The sequence below is a fragment of the Crocuta crocuta genome, unplaced genomic scaffold (assembly GCF_008692635.1).
Source record: "Crocuta crocuta isolate KB4526 unplaced genomic scaffold, BGI_CrCroc_1.0 scaffold299, whole genome shotgun sequence".
In the NCBI taxonomy this organism is placed as follows: domain Eukaryota; kingdom Metazoa; phylum Chordata; class Mammalia; order Carnivora; family Hyaenidae; genus Crocuta; species Crocuta crocuta.
This window is the reverse complement of record NW_027532747.1, coordinates 12,798,984-12,819,081: the sequence shown is the minus strand read 5'-3', so window position 1 is coordinate 12,819,081 and position 20,098 is coordinate 12,798,984. Positions and strand designations below refer to the sequence as shown.

Genomic DNA, 20,098 nt, shown 5'->3' with positions numbered 1-20,098 from the left:
CCCTCCTTTCTTTCTCTTCTCCTTTTGAGATCCCTATAATGCAAATGTTATTACACTTGACGGTAAAGTGTCACTGAGTTCCCTAAGTCTATTTTCATTTATTATTTTTTGTCTCTCCTGTTCAGATTGCTTGCTTTCCATTATTCTTTCCTCTGGGTTGCTAATCCATGCTTCTGCTTCCTCTAGTATACTATTTATTCCATCTAGGATATTTTTAACTTCAGTTATTGAGTTCTTCATCTCTGATTGGTTATGTTTTCTATATTTTTATTAAGAGTCTCACTGAAGTCATCTACTCTTTTCTCAAGTGCAGTGTGTATCTTTATGACCAGTACTTTAAATTCTCTATCAGACATGTTCATTATCTCCATTTCATTTAGCTCTCTTGTGATTTTGTCTCCTCCTTTCATGTGGGACATATCCCTGTCTTCTCATTTTGTCTAACTCTCTATGTCTGTTTCTATGTCTGTTAGGAAAGTCAGCGACACCTCTTGCTCTTCAAAGTACTGGTCTTAGGGGCACTGGGGTGGCTCAGTTGGTTAAACACCTGATTCTTAACTTTGGCTTAGGTCATGATCCCAGGGTCCTGGGATTGAGCCCATGTTAGACTCCATGCTGAGTGTAGAGCCTGCTTGGGATTCTCTTTCTCTCCCTCTGCCCCTCTCCATGTCCACAGTTTCCTCCCTCCTGCACAGTCCTGTGGGTCCGTTTAGTTCCCAACTGCATCTTCACCCTGCCTACCTTCTTTATGTGGCCTCTTCTCTACATTTAGCTTTGGAGAATCTGTTCTGCCAGTCTTTGAGTCATTTTCTGGGTTATTTACACTGATACGGGTGTTATCTAGTTGTATCTGAGACAAGGTGAGTCTAGTATTCTCTTATTCTGCCTGCTATCTTCCTTGGAATTAGGAAGTTTAACTTTTATGGCAAAAATTAAGCTTAAACATGAAAAACATTTTCCTCCACAGTCAACCACATAATGAATTCATAAACTGTTTAATTTTTGTGTATGTATATACATAAAAACGATTTCTGTTATTATGCATATAAAAAAACCCTAGACATAAATTTGAGGAATTATTTTTTTTTAATATTTTTATTTATTTCTAGAAGAGAGAGAGAGAAAGAGAGAGAGAGAGCGCGAGCAGGGGAGGGTCAGAGAGAGAAGGAGACACAGACTCTGAAACAGGCTCCAGGCTCTGAGCTGGCAGTCAGCACAGAGCCCGATGCGGGGCTCGAACCCACGAACCGCGAGATCATGACCTAAGCGAAAGTCGGACGCTTAACCGACTAAGCCACCCAGGCGCCCCAAATTTGAGGAATTTTTTTAAAAAAGCATTTTGTTTAATTATATTTGGGAAAAATTTAATAATACTAGATTTATATAAATGAATACATGAAACAAAAATTCTTTAAAATGGAGCATTTATGATACTTAGCATGTATCCAAATTATTTAACACTGCCGCATGCAATGCATTCTGCTGAAAAAACTAAGATGTCCTTTAAATTATGTATGTTATACAACTGTGACTATTTTAAGAAATGTGTTTTATCAAATGATGGGGAAATGACATTAAAATCCTCATTAACATATCTATTTTCCAAATTTTCAGTTATTATTTATACTAAGCTTATCCGACAAAAACCAGGACAAATGGGGTGCCTGGGTGGCTCAGTCAAGTGGGCCTCCAACTTTTGGTTTCAGCTCAGGTCATGCTCTCAGTTTGTGAGTTTGAGTCCTGCATTGCGGGCTCTGCATTGACAGCATGGAGCCTCCTTAAGATTCTCTCTCTCCCTCTCTCTCTGCCACTCCCCCAACTCTCTCTCTCAAAACAGTTGGATAAACTTTTAAAAAGTATACTAAAAATAGGACAAATAACTGAAAAACTTTTTTATATAATATTTTAGTTACTTTACAAATTAAAGAGTGTGTCATTTATCATACTATTGTTTGAATTATACGGAGGTATTAAAAGTTTTAAGTCACAGCATGCACCTTTAGATGTGAAATAAAGTAGTGGAAAATAACTCTGAGGACAACGTGTCTCACAATGATTTTGAACTTCACTGTTCAATCACTTTTTTAAAGTTTCTTTAAAGTAGCTATACTAAATCAAATGAAACTTTTACCAAATAGAAAGTTATTTAAATTCTTACCTCTAATATCCCAGTCAACATGGGTTATGTAGCTGGTAGCGCCTTTGCATATTCCTACTCGTTTACTACTCATTACATTGTATATATCTATGAAACTGTCGTGGGATGCTACTGCAAGGTATTTCCCAGAACCTAGAATAGAAACATATTTGCTTGAGATTTTCTATCTTTAGAAATGTTTTTTACACTCTATAACTAGACTTAATTTTCTTAACATTTTTTTGGAAGAACTCTTAGGTGTTTTGTAAATTATAACAAAATGTGTATCAAATGACAAATGGTAACTATATTTTTCAAGTATATGATGATTAACAGAACAATATGTCATCATTGGTAGTGAGATAGTTCAGTGGAAAGCAAAGGCCAAAAATTATATACAGTGTAATCTAATATGATGTATTTAACTAAAAAAAAAGAAAAAACCCTCTATATGTAGAAAAAAATGTAAGTAAAATAACAAGTAAATTTTGCTCTAACATTGGCAATTCCCACATTATAGTGAGTTTTGTCAGAGAAAATGAATACACAGAAACTGATGAAGCAAAATTAATGCAAAATTTCAAAAGTATTAAGCACATAATGAAAATTGTCATCCAATCCCTTTTATGTTAGAAATGAGGAAACTCAAACTCAGAGTAAGTGCCTTGGCTCAAATGACATAGAAAATTTAGTGACAGAATTGGCACTAAGCCTGATATTTTGCCACTGATCTAATACAGGAATTTTACCTCTTACCATACTGTCTTTTCTAGTCAAAAAATTAAAATTCCAAGATAAAATAATGGTTAATAAAAATTACATATGGATATATTTGCTCATTGCCAGGCTCAAGTTAATAATCAAATATGATTTCAATGATATCTTACCTGGTGAAAATCGAATGTCTGAAATAATATCTTTCCTGTGATGAAAAGAAACAAGATCCTCTAGGGTATCTGCATTTGCCATTAAGAAACTTCCATCATTCAGACCTACAGCTAAAGCTTTACCATCAGGAGAAAAACAGCAACATCTCCCACCTAAGAGGGATAGAGAGCATATATCAGGCGCTCTTCTTCTATTTAAAAAAATTATGTGCTTAAGGAACCTTTAATGTCAAAGAGAATTCCTGTATTCATTATGACCTCAAATCAATATTCAAAAGGAGTCAAAGGATGCAGGCAACAAAGTTTTCTACTAACATCAGTCATAATTAGGCAGTAATTAATACAAACTATTTTCTCTTCTGAACGTAACTAAAGTAAGTACTAACATTTATCTTAAAAAACTAACTTAACTAACATAAAAAGCCAATGACATATGTGGAAATGTTTTTTTGTAGGTAGTTGCTACCTCTGCAGTTTCTATTCAACAATCAGAAATTTAAGGGAAAAAAGGCAATCTTTATAAATATGTTTTAAAATTTGAAAAAAGATAACAATAAACAATTATCAGGTAAAGCTAGGAAGATCTATTAATGCATGAAGATCTAACCATGCATGAAGAAATAATGATGCTAATATTAATTTTTTAAAAATCGTGGTTATGTACTGGGAAATAAACAAAAATGGGCTTAGCATGACAGCAAGGAATACAGCAAACATAGTCAAAAGCGCTAAGGCTTTTGCCATCTTGCATAAAATTTACAGATGGAGGGATGAGGCACAGCTGTTACAGAATGAAAACTTATAGAATGAATTAAGAACAAGTCATGTATTTATCATTTAATTATCAAGAATACACTGGTAAAGAAGAAATCTAGGATGATTTCTGAGATTTAGGAATAAGAGATGATGATGGTGGTCTGGAGCAGGGTAGCTAGAGTGGAGGTGATAACAAAGGGCTGTATACTTTGAAGACAGAGCTGGCAGGACTTTGACTGAGAGTAAACAAGGAAAAAAGATAAAAGTCAAGGCTATTTCTTTTTGAATGATGATGTCATTCACCGAGATGGCAAAAACTAGCAGAGGTACGTGTGTTTGGTTTTCTACCCATGAAGTTAAGGATACCTATGAGAAATTCAAGTGAAGACATCAAGAAGCCAGTTTAATATAATTATACTTCTCTGGAGTTCAAGGGAGAGGCTGAACTAGACATGTAAATATGGAAGACGCAGCATGTAGACAGTAGTCACAGTCATAAAACTGGGTAAGAGCTTGTTACTAATTTATTGTCTCTCAGCTCCAAATCCAACCTTTCTTTCCTGCTATATGATACTACAACTGGGCCTTGTTAACATTTTTTCCTTTTTCAGCTGACTTGATTTTAGCCAATAGAGGGTACTGTACTGGAGGGCCCCTATAAGGCCAAAGAAGGAGGAAGGGATTTTTCTTCCTCTGGTGTGCTGGAGCCAGTGGATTAGAATAATGAAGGGGTAAGGGTAGGTGCTGGGATGGGGTTGGGAACTGGAGATTTTCTCTGCCTCCATACCAACAGATTTCCTAGATCAGCCCTTTGGCAAGCTTCTTTTCCACTTGCACCCACATCCCCCTCCAAAGAGACCTGAATCTCAGCTTGGGAAAAAAGAAGGTCTCATTCCTTAATTACCATCCACTAGCCCTACAACTGGGAGCTGCTTTTTCCAGTTGTACCTCTCTACCCCTTAGAATACCACCTTTCATTAGTTAACACTGATTCATATTAAATTTTCCCTATTCCAATTACTGGGATGGTTTCTGTCTCTTGATTTATATAGGATCGATAGTGAAGTAGTCATAGGAGATAGATCACTAGAGATGGGATTTTTTGGAATTGGTTGTCAGGCCTTTGGGCTTAAGCACAGTGCTACGCCCTTGCCAGTGGGAAACAGGATGTTAGTAATCCAAGGTATGCATCACCATAACCATCAAGTTATCTCCTATAGTTAATTGTCATTTTTACTGAAGTAAAATGCCCTCGGAGTCCAAGAGGCTGCTGCCTTTGGACCATCACAAAAATGATGATGACCACAAGGACTGTGCTGTGCAAAAGATTCCAAGTGCATGGAACATTTAACAGAAAGATGTAACATGCTCTGGTCCTTAAACCTTCAGCACCTGTCGCGGTCTGAATAGAAAGAGCTTCCACAGCAGACCTAAAAGAATCTATGATAGGGCTGATATTGCTGAAAATTAAATACAAAATTTAATTGTGCAGGTTGCAAATTTATAATGTCAGTTGAATTCCCAGATTCACCAAATTTCTTCTGATTGGGAAGACAGAAATTTGGATCGTGGAATGAGAGCATCAGCTAGATTCAGACAAAACTGAAAATTCTGAACCTCTGTATTATTCAGTCTCACGGCCAGTGCATAGTTTGCTCTCCTGTGTCTGGGAAGATTGGCCTTCTTGGGCAGAGGCCTTGCAGTGGATATTTAACCTTAAGAACAACCATCACAACCACTTCTTTGCTGTCTAGAGAAGATCCCTAACTTGGATCAAATCTCAGCGTGCTCTAAGGCAGAGGTTGGCGAACTTTTTCTTAAAGGGCCAGACAGTAAATATTTTCAGCATTGCAGGCCATACGATCTCTGTCACAAGTAATCAACTCTGCTATTGTAGTCCCAAAGCAGATCTAGGCAATATATAAATGAATGGACATGGTTGTGTTCCAATACCATTTACGCAATCAGGAGGGAGGCTGGATTTGCTGACCTGATAGAGAGAAAAGAATTAAAAAGCTTAGGGAGGTAAGAATGTTGAAGTAGATTTTTCATTGCAACATGTATTCCGCCCACCACCTAAAAAGTCTAGAAAACAGTCCCTTCACAAAAGCATTGAGAAATACATTAATTAAGGGCAACATCTACATCCTTGAAAATCTCTGTGATGTCCTCCTATGTAGATTAGGAATGAGAGCTGTCCCCATTAATATGGGCTCCCTGATTCAATAGGGACAACCTCGGAAATGCAGAAGCCAAGTAGCAGCACTAGATTCTTTACCAAAAATGGCAGCAGGAATGTACTAATAATCAGAGTGTTTTGGTCTGTGGAGATTTCTGTTGGTGACTAATCAATCATGGTGTCTGCAGGAATTAAAGAGGTGAGTAGGCTACTAACTTGGTGTTTGATCTATATGACAGAAAAACCTCCAGACCTGGTGGCTTTTTAAACCTGACTTAAATTACCATAATGGAGAGTCATAGATTCTCAGCTTGTTTTCAGACGAAGATCAATTCATATGCTCAGAGCCCCTTCATTAAAGGGAAGGCTAAGTCCCCCTGAGGAGGACCCTGTAGCAATGCTGTCGTATATAAAGTAAATCTTCCTCCAACAATCCATGGCCACAAATGATTATTTCCAAGAAGGAAATACCCATACTTTCAGGAGTTAGTAAACAGGGGTTCTGAACTGATGCTAATTCTGTGGATTCCAGCCAGTTCCTGAATTGTAAAAGATATATTTGGCAACCTGTAGAATCCACTAGGCTGGCTCTATGATCCACGGGTAAGTCATTACAACAGGAAGAAAAAAGTGAAAACCCCTCGAAAGTCCTCTGTCAAGACAATAAATCAGAAGTGAAACTTCAAGCCTGAGAATCACAAAATTAGGAAGATCAGTGATACTACCAAAGACTTGAAAAATGCAGTGTAAGAATACCTATCACATTTAAACTGGTCTGTGTGAAATAAGATGGATTTTAGAAACTACCTATGGATAACAAATTTAATCAGGTAGCAATGATAACTGAAGCTACTCTTCTAGATCTTAACCAGAGAAAATAAAACAACCCCTAGCATTTTGCATGCAGCTAGTGTCCTGGTTAATGCCTTTTTTTTTTCTCCTCCATCCCAATTTGTAAGGACCATCAGAGCAGTCTGCTTTTACCTGGCTTGTATCTGGTGTACCTTCAAAGCCTTGCCTCAGGCTATTCAACTCTCTTGGTTTTTTGTTTTTTTTTTTGTTTTTTTTTTGCCATAATATAGTCCACAGAGATCCTGATCGTCTGGACATTCCACAAAAAGTCTCAATGGTCCACTACATTGATGACATTATGCAGAATGGATCTGGGGAATAGGAAGCAACAAGTACTTTAGATGTCTTAGAAGACCTAAGTGAATCAAGAGAGTGGAAGATAATTCCTACACAAATTAAGGGATCTGTCATCTCAGTGAAGCTTCCGGAGATCCAGTGATCGGGAGCACATTAAGATATTTCCTTCAAGGTGAGAAACAAGTTGCTACACCTTCCATCACCTACTACAAACAAAAGGAGCTAAATGACTGGTATGCCTTTTTGGAAGCCTACACCACATTTGAGTGAGCTGTTTCTAACCATCTATCAAGTCACTATAAGGCTTCACAGGGCCAGAACAAGAGAAGGCAAGCTGATCTTTGAATATCTAATGATATTCACACTGTCTGTGGTAAACAGGGATGCTGTAACGAAGCCTCTGGAAAGCTACCAAGGGAGAATTATACTACAGATTTCTTAGATTTGGGAGAAAACTCCTATCTCCTTTACAGACAACTATTTTCCTTTTGAGAAGGAGTTTCAGCCTTGCTACTAGGCCTTGGTAAATAGTAAATGCCTAACTACGGGATATCCAGTGACGGTATATCTTAAATTTCCTAACATGAACCAAAAGTTACATGACTAACCTAGTCACAGATTGTGTATACACAACAGCAATCTATCATCAATGGAAAAAGGATATATCCATCAAATGGATATAAAAGATGAGTCTTGGATAGATTTGGCAGTTAGAAGTAATTCCACCAATAATTCCTGCTGCAATACCTCGTCTCTATCTATACCTATGGCCTCAAAGGTATTCACTGATGATCAGCTGACTGAGGAAGAAAAACACTGAGCCAGATTTATAGAAGTTTCTATGCAGTATATGTCAGTACCCACCTGAAGGCAGTAGAGCCCTCCTGGCCATGGCCCTGAGGGACAGCAGTGAAGTAACATTTCACAACAGGCAGCACTTTGAGCAGGTACATTTGGTTTTCCACATTTGTAATGAGAGATGCCAAGACAGACTGATTTACATGGACTCATTAACAATTGTGAACTATCTGAATGATCAGTTAGGGACTGGATTGTTTCAGGATGAGAAGATTATAGAGATGAGGAAATCTGGAAAATCCAACTTTCAGAACGGGCACAGGATATGAAGATTTTTGCATCTCAGGGAATGCCCAACAAAAAGCGTCCACTACAGAGGAGACTCTTAGTAATAAGACAAAATAATATGGTCTGGGGACCTCAGAGCAGCCTCTTTTCCTAGCCAGCTAGCACTTACTCCGTGGGCTCGTGGTAAGTAGCACAGATGGAGTTTATGCCTGAGTTTTAAAACATGGACTCTCTTTTCCAAGGTTATCTTGCTACCACTACCATTACCACTGAGTGTCTCATCTGCTAACAGTAGAGACCAACCGAACTTCTGATATGGCACCATTCCCCAGGGAGATTGGCCAGCCAGTTGGTAACATGTTGACTCTATTGGACCTCTTCTTCCATTATGGAGAAGGCAAAGATTTATCTTCATCAGAATAGACATGAATTCTGGATTTGCCTTACCTGACTAACCATTATGCTTCTGCTAGCATCGCCATCCACGGACACATGACATGGATGCCTTGTCCACCAACACAGAATTCCATGCTTCTGATCAAGGAACTTCTATCAAAAAATGTGCATTAGGCTCATACCCATGGAATTAGTGGATTTGAGCACAACTCCCACTACTGCAAGAAAGCTAGTATGGTTTACTGAAAACTAATTGATGTTACGATCTGGGAAACAACACCCTGAAAGACGGGTTTTGTCTTACAGAATGCAATATATGCTTTGAATCATAGACCATTACACAGTGCCATCTACCTCATGGCCAGTTACATGGGTCTGGAAATCAAGAAGTAGAAGTGGGAGTGATTCTTCTCATTACTACTACTACTACTACTACTACTACTACTACTACTGGTTACTAATAATAACCAACTTGCACTATTTTGTTTTACATCCTGGCATATCTGAGCTCTGCTTATTTGGTCTTGGCTCCCAAGACCATGGAGAATTCTTTTACCAGAAAACATAATGCTTCCTCTGAACAGGAAGGTGAGACTGCCACCTGGCCATGTTGGGCTCCTTATGACACAGAAACAACAGGCAAAGAAAGGAGCTGTTACTATTCTTGCTGGAGCAGTTGATCCCAATTACAGAGGGGAAACTGAGTTACTGCTACACACTAAGGGCAAAGGAGACTATCTGGGATCTGGAGGATTCATTAGAATGTCCCTTAGTCTTCTATGACCAACAGTATAACTTAATAGAAAACAACAGAAGCCAGGAAAAAAGCAGGTAGAAATACTGAAATTTCACTTAACTTATTAGCAATGGAGGTTTGGGTTACCCATGAGCTAAGTAACTCCATGGTAACATGGAGCCAGCTCACCTGAGGGTCTGGCTAAGGACAAAGAAAATATGAAATGGGTAGTAGAAGAAGGAAGTCAGAGATATCAACCACAGGTGCCTGGACGGCTCAGTCGCTTAGGCGTCCGACTTCAGCTCAGGTCATGACCTCATGGTTTGTGGGTTCGAGCCCTAGGTCAGGCTCTGTGCTGTGACAGCTTGGAGCCTGGAGTCTGCTTCTGATTCTGTGTCCCCTTCTCTCTCTGCCCTTCCCCTGCTTGTGCTCTGTCTCTCAAAAATAAAAAGCAAGCAAACAAACAAACAAACCCTCCCGGGATAAAAACTAAATAAAGGGCAGAAATCTAGAATAGTAAAATAACGTCAAACTGCCCTGAGGATACAGGAGATGTCTTGCTCCTGGTCTTCCTGGAGAAAACTGGAATCTTTGAAGGATTACACAGTCGATGTAGTCATCCAGTACTGGTTTTCAAGTTCTAGGTTACTTTTAAGTTCCAAAGTGTCAGTACTGAAGGTGTAATACATTATTTCCAAATTTAAAAATAATCTGATATCTGGATCGTTCACATCTTAAGACATCCAGAATTATATTATTTTCCCACTTCTCTCAAGCTTTATGGAGATGACTGTCAACTAAGCAAAGCTTTGACTGTGTGAATAATTCTTCCTCTAGTTCAAAGACTTTTTCTACAAGTGGAAATGTGAAGCTCTTAGTATCCCAGAGCTGCCATTACAAATTACCACAAACTGGGTGGCTTAAAACAATAGAAATCTATTCTTTCAGACTTCTGGAAGCTAGAGTCTGAATCAAGGTGTTGGAAGGACTATGCCCCTCTGAAAGTTCTAGGAAGGATTCTTCCTTTCTTCTCCCTGGCTTCTGGAGTTTGCCACTAAATCTTAATGTTCCTTGGCTTGTAGATACATCACTTCAATTTCTGCCTCTTGTTATCACATTCTCCCCTTGTGTCTGTGTCTCTGTGTCTTCACATAGCCTTCTTATAAGAACACATACTAGTCATTCAGTGTAGAACCCATCCTGATCCGGTATGACCTCATCTTAACTTGACTACATTTGTGAAGACCCTATTTCCAAATAAGGTCAAATTCAAATTTGCCGGGGGGTTAGGACATACACATATCCATTTGGGGGGACACAATTCAATCTACATTAGATGTGACCATAATGAATTAGAATTTCCTTCTATAAATCACAAATCTAAGGACAATGAAAACTGGAAATGCTTCCTTTTAAGCAGATATTACAGCTTGCTATCTATAAAAGGACTATAGTCTCTACTGAAAAAGAAAAGTTATTCAAAAAGATATCCTCAAAGTTATAAAACAAGATAGAGCAGTATATGGTAAGTCATAGGATATTTGGAACTGGTTTATATTTATATCTTTTCACCTTACTCAGATTAGTATAAAGTATCGCACAGGGCCTTTTGAACATCTGGGAAAATTTGCACAAAACTAATTACTTTTGCAACTCAATAACAATACTATTAATGGGCTTTCTTGTTAAGACTTCTTTAAAAATAAAGATTACTGCATTTTCAAGTTTCCATGCTGAAAGTTTCTCCACTTTATGAAGTATTTATTTTTAAACAATTTATTCATTAAAATAAGGTAATACAGTTATATTCTTATAATTTTGTCTTTTTACTTGACTTATATTTACAAACTTTGTACTTATTTATACTACTTAGTTTCAATGATTTTTACTTTTTAACATTTCTTTTGGTTTATAAATATATGAAGAAAGAAAATACAGATATTTAATTACATATAATTTCTTTTTTTTCCCCAAAAAACCCTTCAAATACCTATATTGTCCTTTAACTGAGTACTACAATCATATTCAAGGGAAGAGCAAGTTTTAAAAATATGCCTGGCAGTAGGGAAAGACATCAGGAAATAGACTTCTATATCCTGACCATGGTTCTAGACAGAGGGGAAAAATTGTACTTGAGGATTCACAAATGCAGGGTGGTTTATGCAGATCTTAGATTTGAAGTTATACTAATTACATGATCTATGCAATCCTAGTTAAAGAAATCCTAGTAGTTCTGAATGGTAGCAACTTAGGCATCTGGGAGAAGGAAACACAAAATCACTCTGGAAATGCACCTTTGATCCAGACTTCAGAGAATCCCCACAGGTAAAGAAAGCCCAATTAAACATAAATTTACAATCCAAATTTTCAAGCACAAAAGAAAATGAAACACCAGGAGGGAGTCAGCAGGAAAATAACACCAAAACAGCAGAAAGAAAAATACAGCATAGTCAGATCCCAAACGATGTCAGATAACTAGATTTTATATTCTTTATCTGATAAGTAAAGATTAAAGACATAAAAAAGGAAAACTAAAACACAAACAAGGAATAATATGTTATAAAATATCTAATGCATTTGAAAAGAAAACATTTCTAAAAATGAGAATTATCACACCTAACATGTAGGTTAAACAGCAGATATGAAAGAGAAACCTAATAATAATTCAGCCATAAAAAAGAATAAAATCTAGCTATTTTCAACGACATGGAACTAGAGTATAATGCTAAGCAGAATAAGTCGGTCAGAGGAAGACAAATACCGTATGATTTCACTCATATGTGGAATTTAAGAAACAAAACAAATGAGCAAAGGGAAATAAAAAGAGAGAGGCAAATGAAGAAACAGATTCTTAACTATAGAGAAAGAATGGTTCCCAGAATGGTGATGGGTGGCAGATGAGTGAAATAGGTGATGGGGATTAAGAATGCATTTGTTGGGGCGCCTGGGTGGCTCAGTTGGTTAAGCGTCCGACTTTGGCTCAGGTCATGATCTCACAGTTTGTGGGTTCGAGCCCTGCGTTGGGCTCTGTGCTGACAGCTAGCTCAGAGCCTGGAGGCTGTCTTCGGATTCTGTCACTCCCTCTCTCTCTGGCCCCCCTGCTCATGCTGTCTCTCTCTCTCTCAAAAATAAATAAAAACATTAAAAAAAATTTTTTTTTAAAAAAATGCATTTGTTGTGATGAGCACTGGGCATTGTATATAAGCCCTGAATCACTAAATTGTATATCTGAAACTAATATTACACTATATGTTAACTAATGGGAGTTTAAATTTAAAAACTTTAAAAAAGAGAGAAAATTAAGAACTAGAATAAAGATCTTAAATTTTCCAGAATGCTGCAGAGAGAGAGAGAGACAGAAAATATGAAATGAGCCAAGACATGGAATACTACTACAGAATTAGAACATAAAAATCCTCTTAAAAATTCAGGTTTCCACCAATGCTAATATCCTCAATGGAGAAAAACTGAGAGCTTTCACCCTAAGGTCAGGAACAAGACAGGGATGTCCACTCTCACCACTGTTATTTAACACAGTATTGGAAGAATTAGCCTAAGCAATCAGACAACACGAAGAAATAAAAGGCATCCAAATTGGCCAGGAGGAAGTCCAACGTTCACTCTTTGCAGATGACATGATACTCTATATGGAAAACCCAAAAGGTTCCACCAAAAAACTGCTAGAACTGATCCATGAATTTAGCAAAGTCGCAAGATACAAAAATCAATGCACAGAAATCGGTTGCACTCCTATACACCAATATTGAAGCAACAGAAAGAGAAATCAAGGAATTGACCATTTATAATTGCACCAAAAGCCATAAAATACCTAGGAATAAATCTAACCAAAGAGGTGAAAAATCTATACACTGAAAACTATAGAAAGCTTATGAAAGAAATTGAAGACACAAAAAAATGGAAAAATATTCCATGCTCCTGGATAGGAAGAATATTGTTAAAATGTCAATACTATCCAAAGCAATCTACATATTCAATGCAATTCCTTATCAAAATAACACCAGCATTGTTTAACAGAGCTAGAACAAACAATCCCAAAATGTGTATGAAACCAGAAAAGACCTCAAATAGCCAAAGCAATCCTGAAAAAGAAAACCAAAGCTGGCAGCATCACAATCCTGGACTTCAAGCCATGTTACAAAGCTGTCGTCATCAAGACGGTATGGTACTGGCATAAAAACACTCAGATCAATGGAACAGAATAGAGAACCCAGAAATGGACTCACAAACGTATAGCCAACTAATCTCTTACAAAGCAGGAAAGAATATCAAACGGAATGAAGACAGTCTCCTCAGCAAGGAGCGTTGGGAAAACTGAACAGTGACATGCAGAAAAATGAACCTGGACACTTTCTTACATCATACACAAAAATAAACTCAAAATGGATCAAACATCTAAACATAAGACAGGAAGCCATCAAAATCCTTGAGGAGAAAGCAGGCAAAAAGCTCTTTGACCTCGGCCCCAGCAACTTCTTACTCAACACGTCTCTGGAGGCAAGGGAAACAAAAGCAAAAATGAACTACTGGGACCTCATCAAAATAAAAAGCTTCTGCACAGTAAAGGAAATAATCAGCAAAACTAAAGGGCAACTGACACAATGGGAGAAGATATTTGCAAACGATATATCAGATAAAGGGTTCGTATTCAAAACCTATAGAGGACTTATCAAACTTTTTTGTTTTAGTTTATTTTTATAATGTTTTACTTATTTCTGAGAGAAAGAGAGACAGCGTGAGCAGGGGAGGGTCCTATGAAACAGGCTCCAGGCTCTGAGTGGCAGTCAGCACAGAGCCCAACACAGGACTCGAACCCATGAACCGTGAGATCATGACCTGAGCCAAAGTCAGATGCTTAACTGACTGAGCCACCCAGGCGCCCCTTTATTTTTATTTTTAATGTTTTATTTATTTTTGAGAGAGAGAGACAGAGAGAGAGAGAGACACACACACACACACAGCGTGAGCAGGGGAGGGTCAGAGAGAGAGAGGGAGACACAGAATCTGAAACAGGAGAACTTATCAAACTTAACACCCAAAAAACAAATAATCCAGTGAAGAAATGGGCTAAAGACATGAACAGACACTTCTCCAAAGAAGACATCCAGATGGCCAACTAACACATGAAACGATGCTCAACATCACTCATCATCAGGGAAATATAAATCAAAACCACAATGAAATACCACCTCACACCTGTCAGAATGGCTAACATCAACAGCTCAGGCAGCAACAAATGCCGGTGAGCATGTGCAGAAAGAGGATCTCTTTTGCACTGCTGGTGGGAATGCAAACTGGTGCAGCCGCTCTGGAAAACAGTATGGAGTTTCCTCAAAAAATTAAAAATAGAATCTAGCAATTACAGTACTAGATATTTATCTAAGGGATACAGGTGTGCTGTTTCAAAGTGCTTATGTACCCCAATGTTTCTAGCAGTGCTACTGACAATAGCCAAAGTATGGAAAGAGCCCAAATGTCCATCGACAGACGAATGGATAAAGATGTGGTATATAGATACAATGGAGCATTACACAGCAATCAAAAAGAATGAAATCCTGCCATTTGCAACTACATGGATGGAACTGGAGGGTATTTTGCTTAGTGAAATTAGTCATTCAGTGAAAGACAAATACATGACTTCACTCACATGAGGACTTTAAGATACAAAAGATGAACATGAGGGAAAGGAAGCAAAAATAATAAAAAACAGGAGAGGGGCAAAACATAAGAGACTCTTAAATATAGAGAACAAATAGAGGGTGGCTGGAGGGGTTGTAGGAGGGGGTATGAGCTGAATGGGTAAGGGGCAGTAAGGAATCTACTCCTGAAATCATTGTTGTACTATATGCTAACCTGGATGTAAATTAAAAAATAAATTATTAATAAAAAACTAAAAACTTCTTCCTCAAAAAAAATTCAGATTTGCAAAAAAACAGCTAGAAAACAAAATGGTAATAAATGCATGCTTATCAATAATTATTTTAAATGTAAATGGATTAAATGCTCCAATCAAAAGAAAGTGTAGTTGAAAGGATAAAAATATAAGACCCATCTATATATGGCCTACAAGAGACACACTGTAGAAGTAAGGTCATACAGAAAATAAAAGTGCAGGAATGAATAAAGATATTCTATGCAAACAGAAGCCAAAGGAAGCTGGGCAGCTATACTTTTGTCAGACAAAATAGACTTTAACACAAAGACTGTAATAAGAGACAAAGAACAGAAGGTCAATACATGAGGATAAAGGGATCACTGCAGGAGGAAGAAACATTTGTAAATATTTATGCACCCAACAGAAGAGCACCTAAATACATAAAGCAAATGTCAGCAGACCTAAAGGCAGACGTAGATAGCAATACAATAATAGTAGGGGACTTTAATGCCTCACTCACATCAATGGATAGATCATCTAGATAGAAAATTAATAAGGAAACACAGCCCTAAGTGGCATGTCACACCAGACGGGCTTAACAGTTATTTACAGAATATTCCATCCAAAAGCAAGAGAATACATTCTTCTCAAGTGCACATGGGACATTTTCTAAGATATATCATATGTTAGGCCACAAAACAAGTATTAATAAATCTAGACTAAAATCATATCAAGCATCTATTCCAACTACAACAGTATGGAACTAGAAATTATTTACATGAAAAAAATGGAAAATTCACAAAGACATGGAGATTAAACAACATACTACTGAACAACCAATGGGTCAGAGAAGAACTCAAAAGAAAAATAAAAAATACCTTGAGACAAAGAAAAATGTAAATGTAACATCCCAAAATTTATGAGATACAGCAAAAACAATTCTAAGAGAGAAGTTCACAGTGCTAAATGTTTACCTGAAGAAACAAAGTCTCAAATAAACAACCTAACACTACACCTCAAGGAACTAGCGGGGAAAAAAGAACTGAAGGCCAAAGTTAATAGAAGAAAGCAAATAACAAAGATTAGAACAGAAATCAAACAGACTAAAATAATAAAAGGAAAAATTAATGAAACTAAGAACTAGTTCTTTGAAAAGACAAATAAAATTGGCAAACCTTTAGCTACACTCACCAAGAAACGAGAGGATACAGATAAAATCAGAAATGAAAGAGATGTTACAAACGATACCACAGAAACACAAAGGATCATAAGAGACTACTATGAACAATTATATGCCAACAAACTGGACAACCTAGAAGAAATGGATAAATTCCTAAAACATGCAACCTACCAAGACTGAATCATGACGAAACAGAAAATATAACTAATGTCAACTATACATCAATTTAAAAAAATCAGTTTGCTTTTTAAGAACTGCAATGTCAGGGATAAAAATACTTTCGCTGCTGGAACAGACTGCTCCCCCCATCTTCTACTTGGAATGCCACTGGTTCAGACAAAGCAAACTGAAGGAATTTCCAACAAGTCTTTATTAAAGAAACTCTAAGACTGTATTTCAGAAGAAAATGATAAAAGAAAAAATCTCCGAGATACAAGAAAATGTGAAAAAAATGTGTAAGCATAGATAAACCAAAGTAAACACTGACTGCATTGAACAATAATAATGTCCAACTGAAGAGGAATTAGAAAAACCAAATTCTCAAAAATTAAAAACAGAATTACCATATGATGCAGCAATTCCACTCCTGGGTACTTATATGAAGAAAATGAAAACACTAACTCAAAAAGACATATGCACCCCCATTTTCATTGCAGCATTATTTACAATAATCAAGATACAGAAACAACCTACGTGCCTGATGAATAAGTGAGTAAAGAAAATGGTGTGTAAACACACATACACAGTGGAATATTATTCAGCCACAAAAATGAATGACATCTTGCCAAACACTATACCATCTCACTGATATGTGGAATCTAAAAAAACAAAGACAGGGGTGCATGGGTGGCTCAATCGGTTAAGCATCTCATTTTGCCTCACGTCGTGATCTCCCATTTCATGAGTTCGAGCCTTGCCTCAGACTCTGTGCTGACAGCTCAGAGTCTGGAGCCTGCTTCAGGTTCCGTGTCTCCCTCTCTCTCTCCCCCTCTCGCTCTCTCAAAAATAAATAAAAAACATTAAAAACAACAACAACAAACTCATAGATACAAAGAACAGGCTGGTTGCCAGTGGCAGGTGGGCAAAGTAGGTGAGAAGGTCAAAAGGTACAAACTTCCAGTTATAAAATCAGTATGTCATGGGCATATAATGTACATCATGGTGACTATAATTAATAATACTGTATTGCATATTTGAAAGCTGTTAAAAGAGAAGATCTTAAAAGTTATCATAAAAAGAAAACATTTTGTAACTATGTATGGTGATGGATGTTACCTAGATTTATTGTAGTGATCATTTCACAATATATGCAAATGTTGGATCATTATGTTGTATACCTGAAACTAATATGCTATATGTCAATTATACCTCAATAAAAAAAGAAAGAAAGTCTAAGGGCTATTAAACATATGTTCCAAATTTGATTGACTTCCTATGGCCTTGTGAAGACGACTATTTGACACCATGATTTCCTGTGTACACAGAGGTGTGACTGTGCTTTTGTGATCTTATTGTAACCCTTCATGTAGAAAGTTCAGTATAGAACTGCTAATATTTGGTAATCTTCTCTAGTTCTCAGGGGGAAAATCAACCATAGAATGAAAATGCTGGACATCAAAACTAAAAAAAAAAAAAAGGACAGTGACAGTAGTTCAATTATTCTAGAGACTGTGATTAGTTTCAGATTTTTTGTTAAGTACAAATGTTAAATACAGTAACACTAGAAGAACAGACTCTAACTTTTAATAGACGTAAAAATAAACTAAATTACAAATTCATGTTACCTCACCTTAACTTGTCCCTTATTATGGCCTGACCATCCTTTCCTTCATCTGCTGATTCTATCACATTTCTTACAGTCACAATCCCCAGCCTTTTCAAACACAGCTCCTCCTTTAATACCTCCATGCTCTAAAATAACAGTCCCTACAACCTCACTAAGAAATGTAAAGCTAGGGGCGCCTGGGTGGCTTAGTCAGTTAAGCGTCCAACTTTCGCTTAGGTCATGATCTCGCGGTTAGTGGGTTCGAGCCCCGCGTCGGGCTCTGTGCTGACTGCCAGCTCAGAGCCTGGAGCCTATTTCAGAGTCTGTGACTCTCTCTCTCTCTGACCCTCCCCTGCTCACACTGTCTCTCTCTCTCTCTCCTAGAAATAAATAAAAAATATTAAAAAACAACAATAAAAAAGAAATGTAAAGCTATCGGTACATCCTCATTTGCCCTATGTTAATAGTGTCAGCCTTGCTGTAATAACTGAGCACCTTATCTCTCTATTCTGATAGGCTAGCTTATTTTGCCTCCTACACAATGCTCTTAGTTCTGTTTCATCCTAAAATATCCTCTCAATTCTGCTGCCCCTTTATAAATTAAGGCCTTCTTTCTTTGTTTTTTATTCTGAATTACATATTTTTTCTTCCAACATGTCACAGCTAGCAGGCAGAATAGGTATGCTCATAGGAGGTCTCAGGTCTCATAAAGCAAAGACTGGGTATAATTCATTTTCTTTATATAGCATCTTCTTTATATAGCATCATGAGCAAGTAAACATAGAATACGTAAAACCTTTTTTATATTATCTACTATTGCTTTCTTAGATTTGTGATAGTGAGAAAATTGTGACTAAATGTGACTAACATGTTAATCAGTGTTCAAATCTGAGAGCCTCTTACCCTTTTTCAGTTTCCGGACAGCCAACATACAATGACTAGGAGAGAGATCCCATATTCTTAAGGTTTTGTCATCACTTACAGTAGCACAGATAGGCAGATAAGGATGTGTAGCCAAACCCCACACCTCTCCTTCCATGTGTCCCTACAAAGAGAACATAGTTAAGATCCATTTGACCTAAAAATATGTGTATTTAAAAGAAAACTAAAGACAACACTTGATAATATATGATAGGATAATGAATAATAGATTGATCTACTAAAACATTTTTTATCTTTGGAAGACACCTTAAAATACCTCTGTAACAACTTTATCTTCACAATTACAATATAATCAAGTTACTATCAAAATTAGTTTAAAATCCTAAGATATTCACTGAATGAGGAGAAAAGGAACTCCCTGCCTTGGAATGTTAGTAACTGCCATTAGGAGAACTTCCTGCGTGTGAGAGGAAGGAGTGCTGCAGATCTGCTCCCCAGTGAAACTGTTCCAATTCATAAAAAACAAAAAACTAAGGTCTCTGGAAATGGTTCCAAGGAGATATGACAAATGAAGAAACATTTAGTCATGAAAGTCTGCTAATATTTGGCAAGAACAATGAAAGTTTTTCAGTACTGAACAGAGACCCACTCCTTTCCTCCGTCTCCAACTCACTGACCTGAAAGCCCCACACCAGACTGATGTAAACAACACAGGGTATGGGTGCTCTCTCTCCTTCCCCTGCTCTGATGGGCTATTTTCCCAGAAGGGGCAGGTGACAGCATTTCTTACCGTGCCCTCAGCTGCCTGCTAACAGCTACATCCTTGATGAGTGCTGCACACAGGTGGGAACTCCCTTCTGCCCATCCCTATTTGAGATGGAGGCTCTACACTGGGGGTCATGCCACTAAGAATATTGGGGCTTCAGTTCAACCCAAGAAGATCTGAGGCTACTTCTCCCTACTACCCCTTCCCAAAATGGAGTACTCAGCTTCTAAACCAAGGGACACTCAAAAAAGAGGCATCACTATTACCACCCTCAACTTTAGAGCCT

At 37.4% G+C, this 20,098-nt stretch overlaps 1 protein-coding gene across 1 annotated transcript in view; it reads right to left on the bottom strand.

The window, feature by feature from the left end:
* The window catches only part of EML5 (EMAP like 5), a 174,125-nt gene that overhangs the window by 47,881 nt on the left and 106,146 nt on the right, over nucleotides 1–20,098 (bottom strand). The window contains exons 22-24 of the mRNA XM_077780840.1: nucleotides 19,068–19,209; nucleotides 3,025–3,177; nucleotides 2,159–2,290 (exon numbers count right to left, since the gene is read on the bottom strand). Of these exons, the coding sequence (XP_077636966.1) occupies nucleotides 2,159–2,290; nucleotides 3,025–3,177; nucleotides 19,068–19,209 (427 nt within the window). The remainder of the gene's footprint in view (nucleotides 1–2,158; nucleotides 2,291–3,024; nucleotides 3,178–19,067; nucleotides 19,210–20,098) is intronic.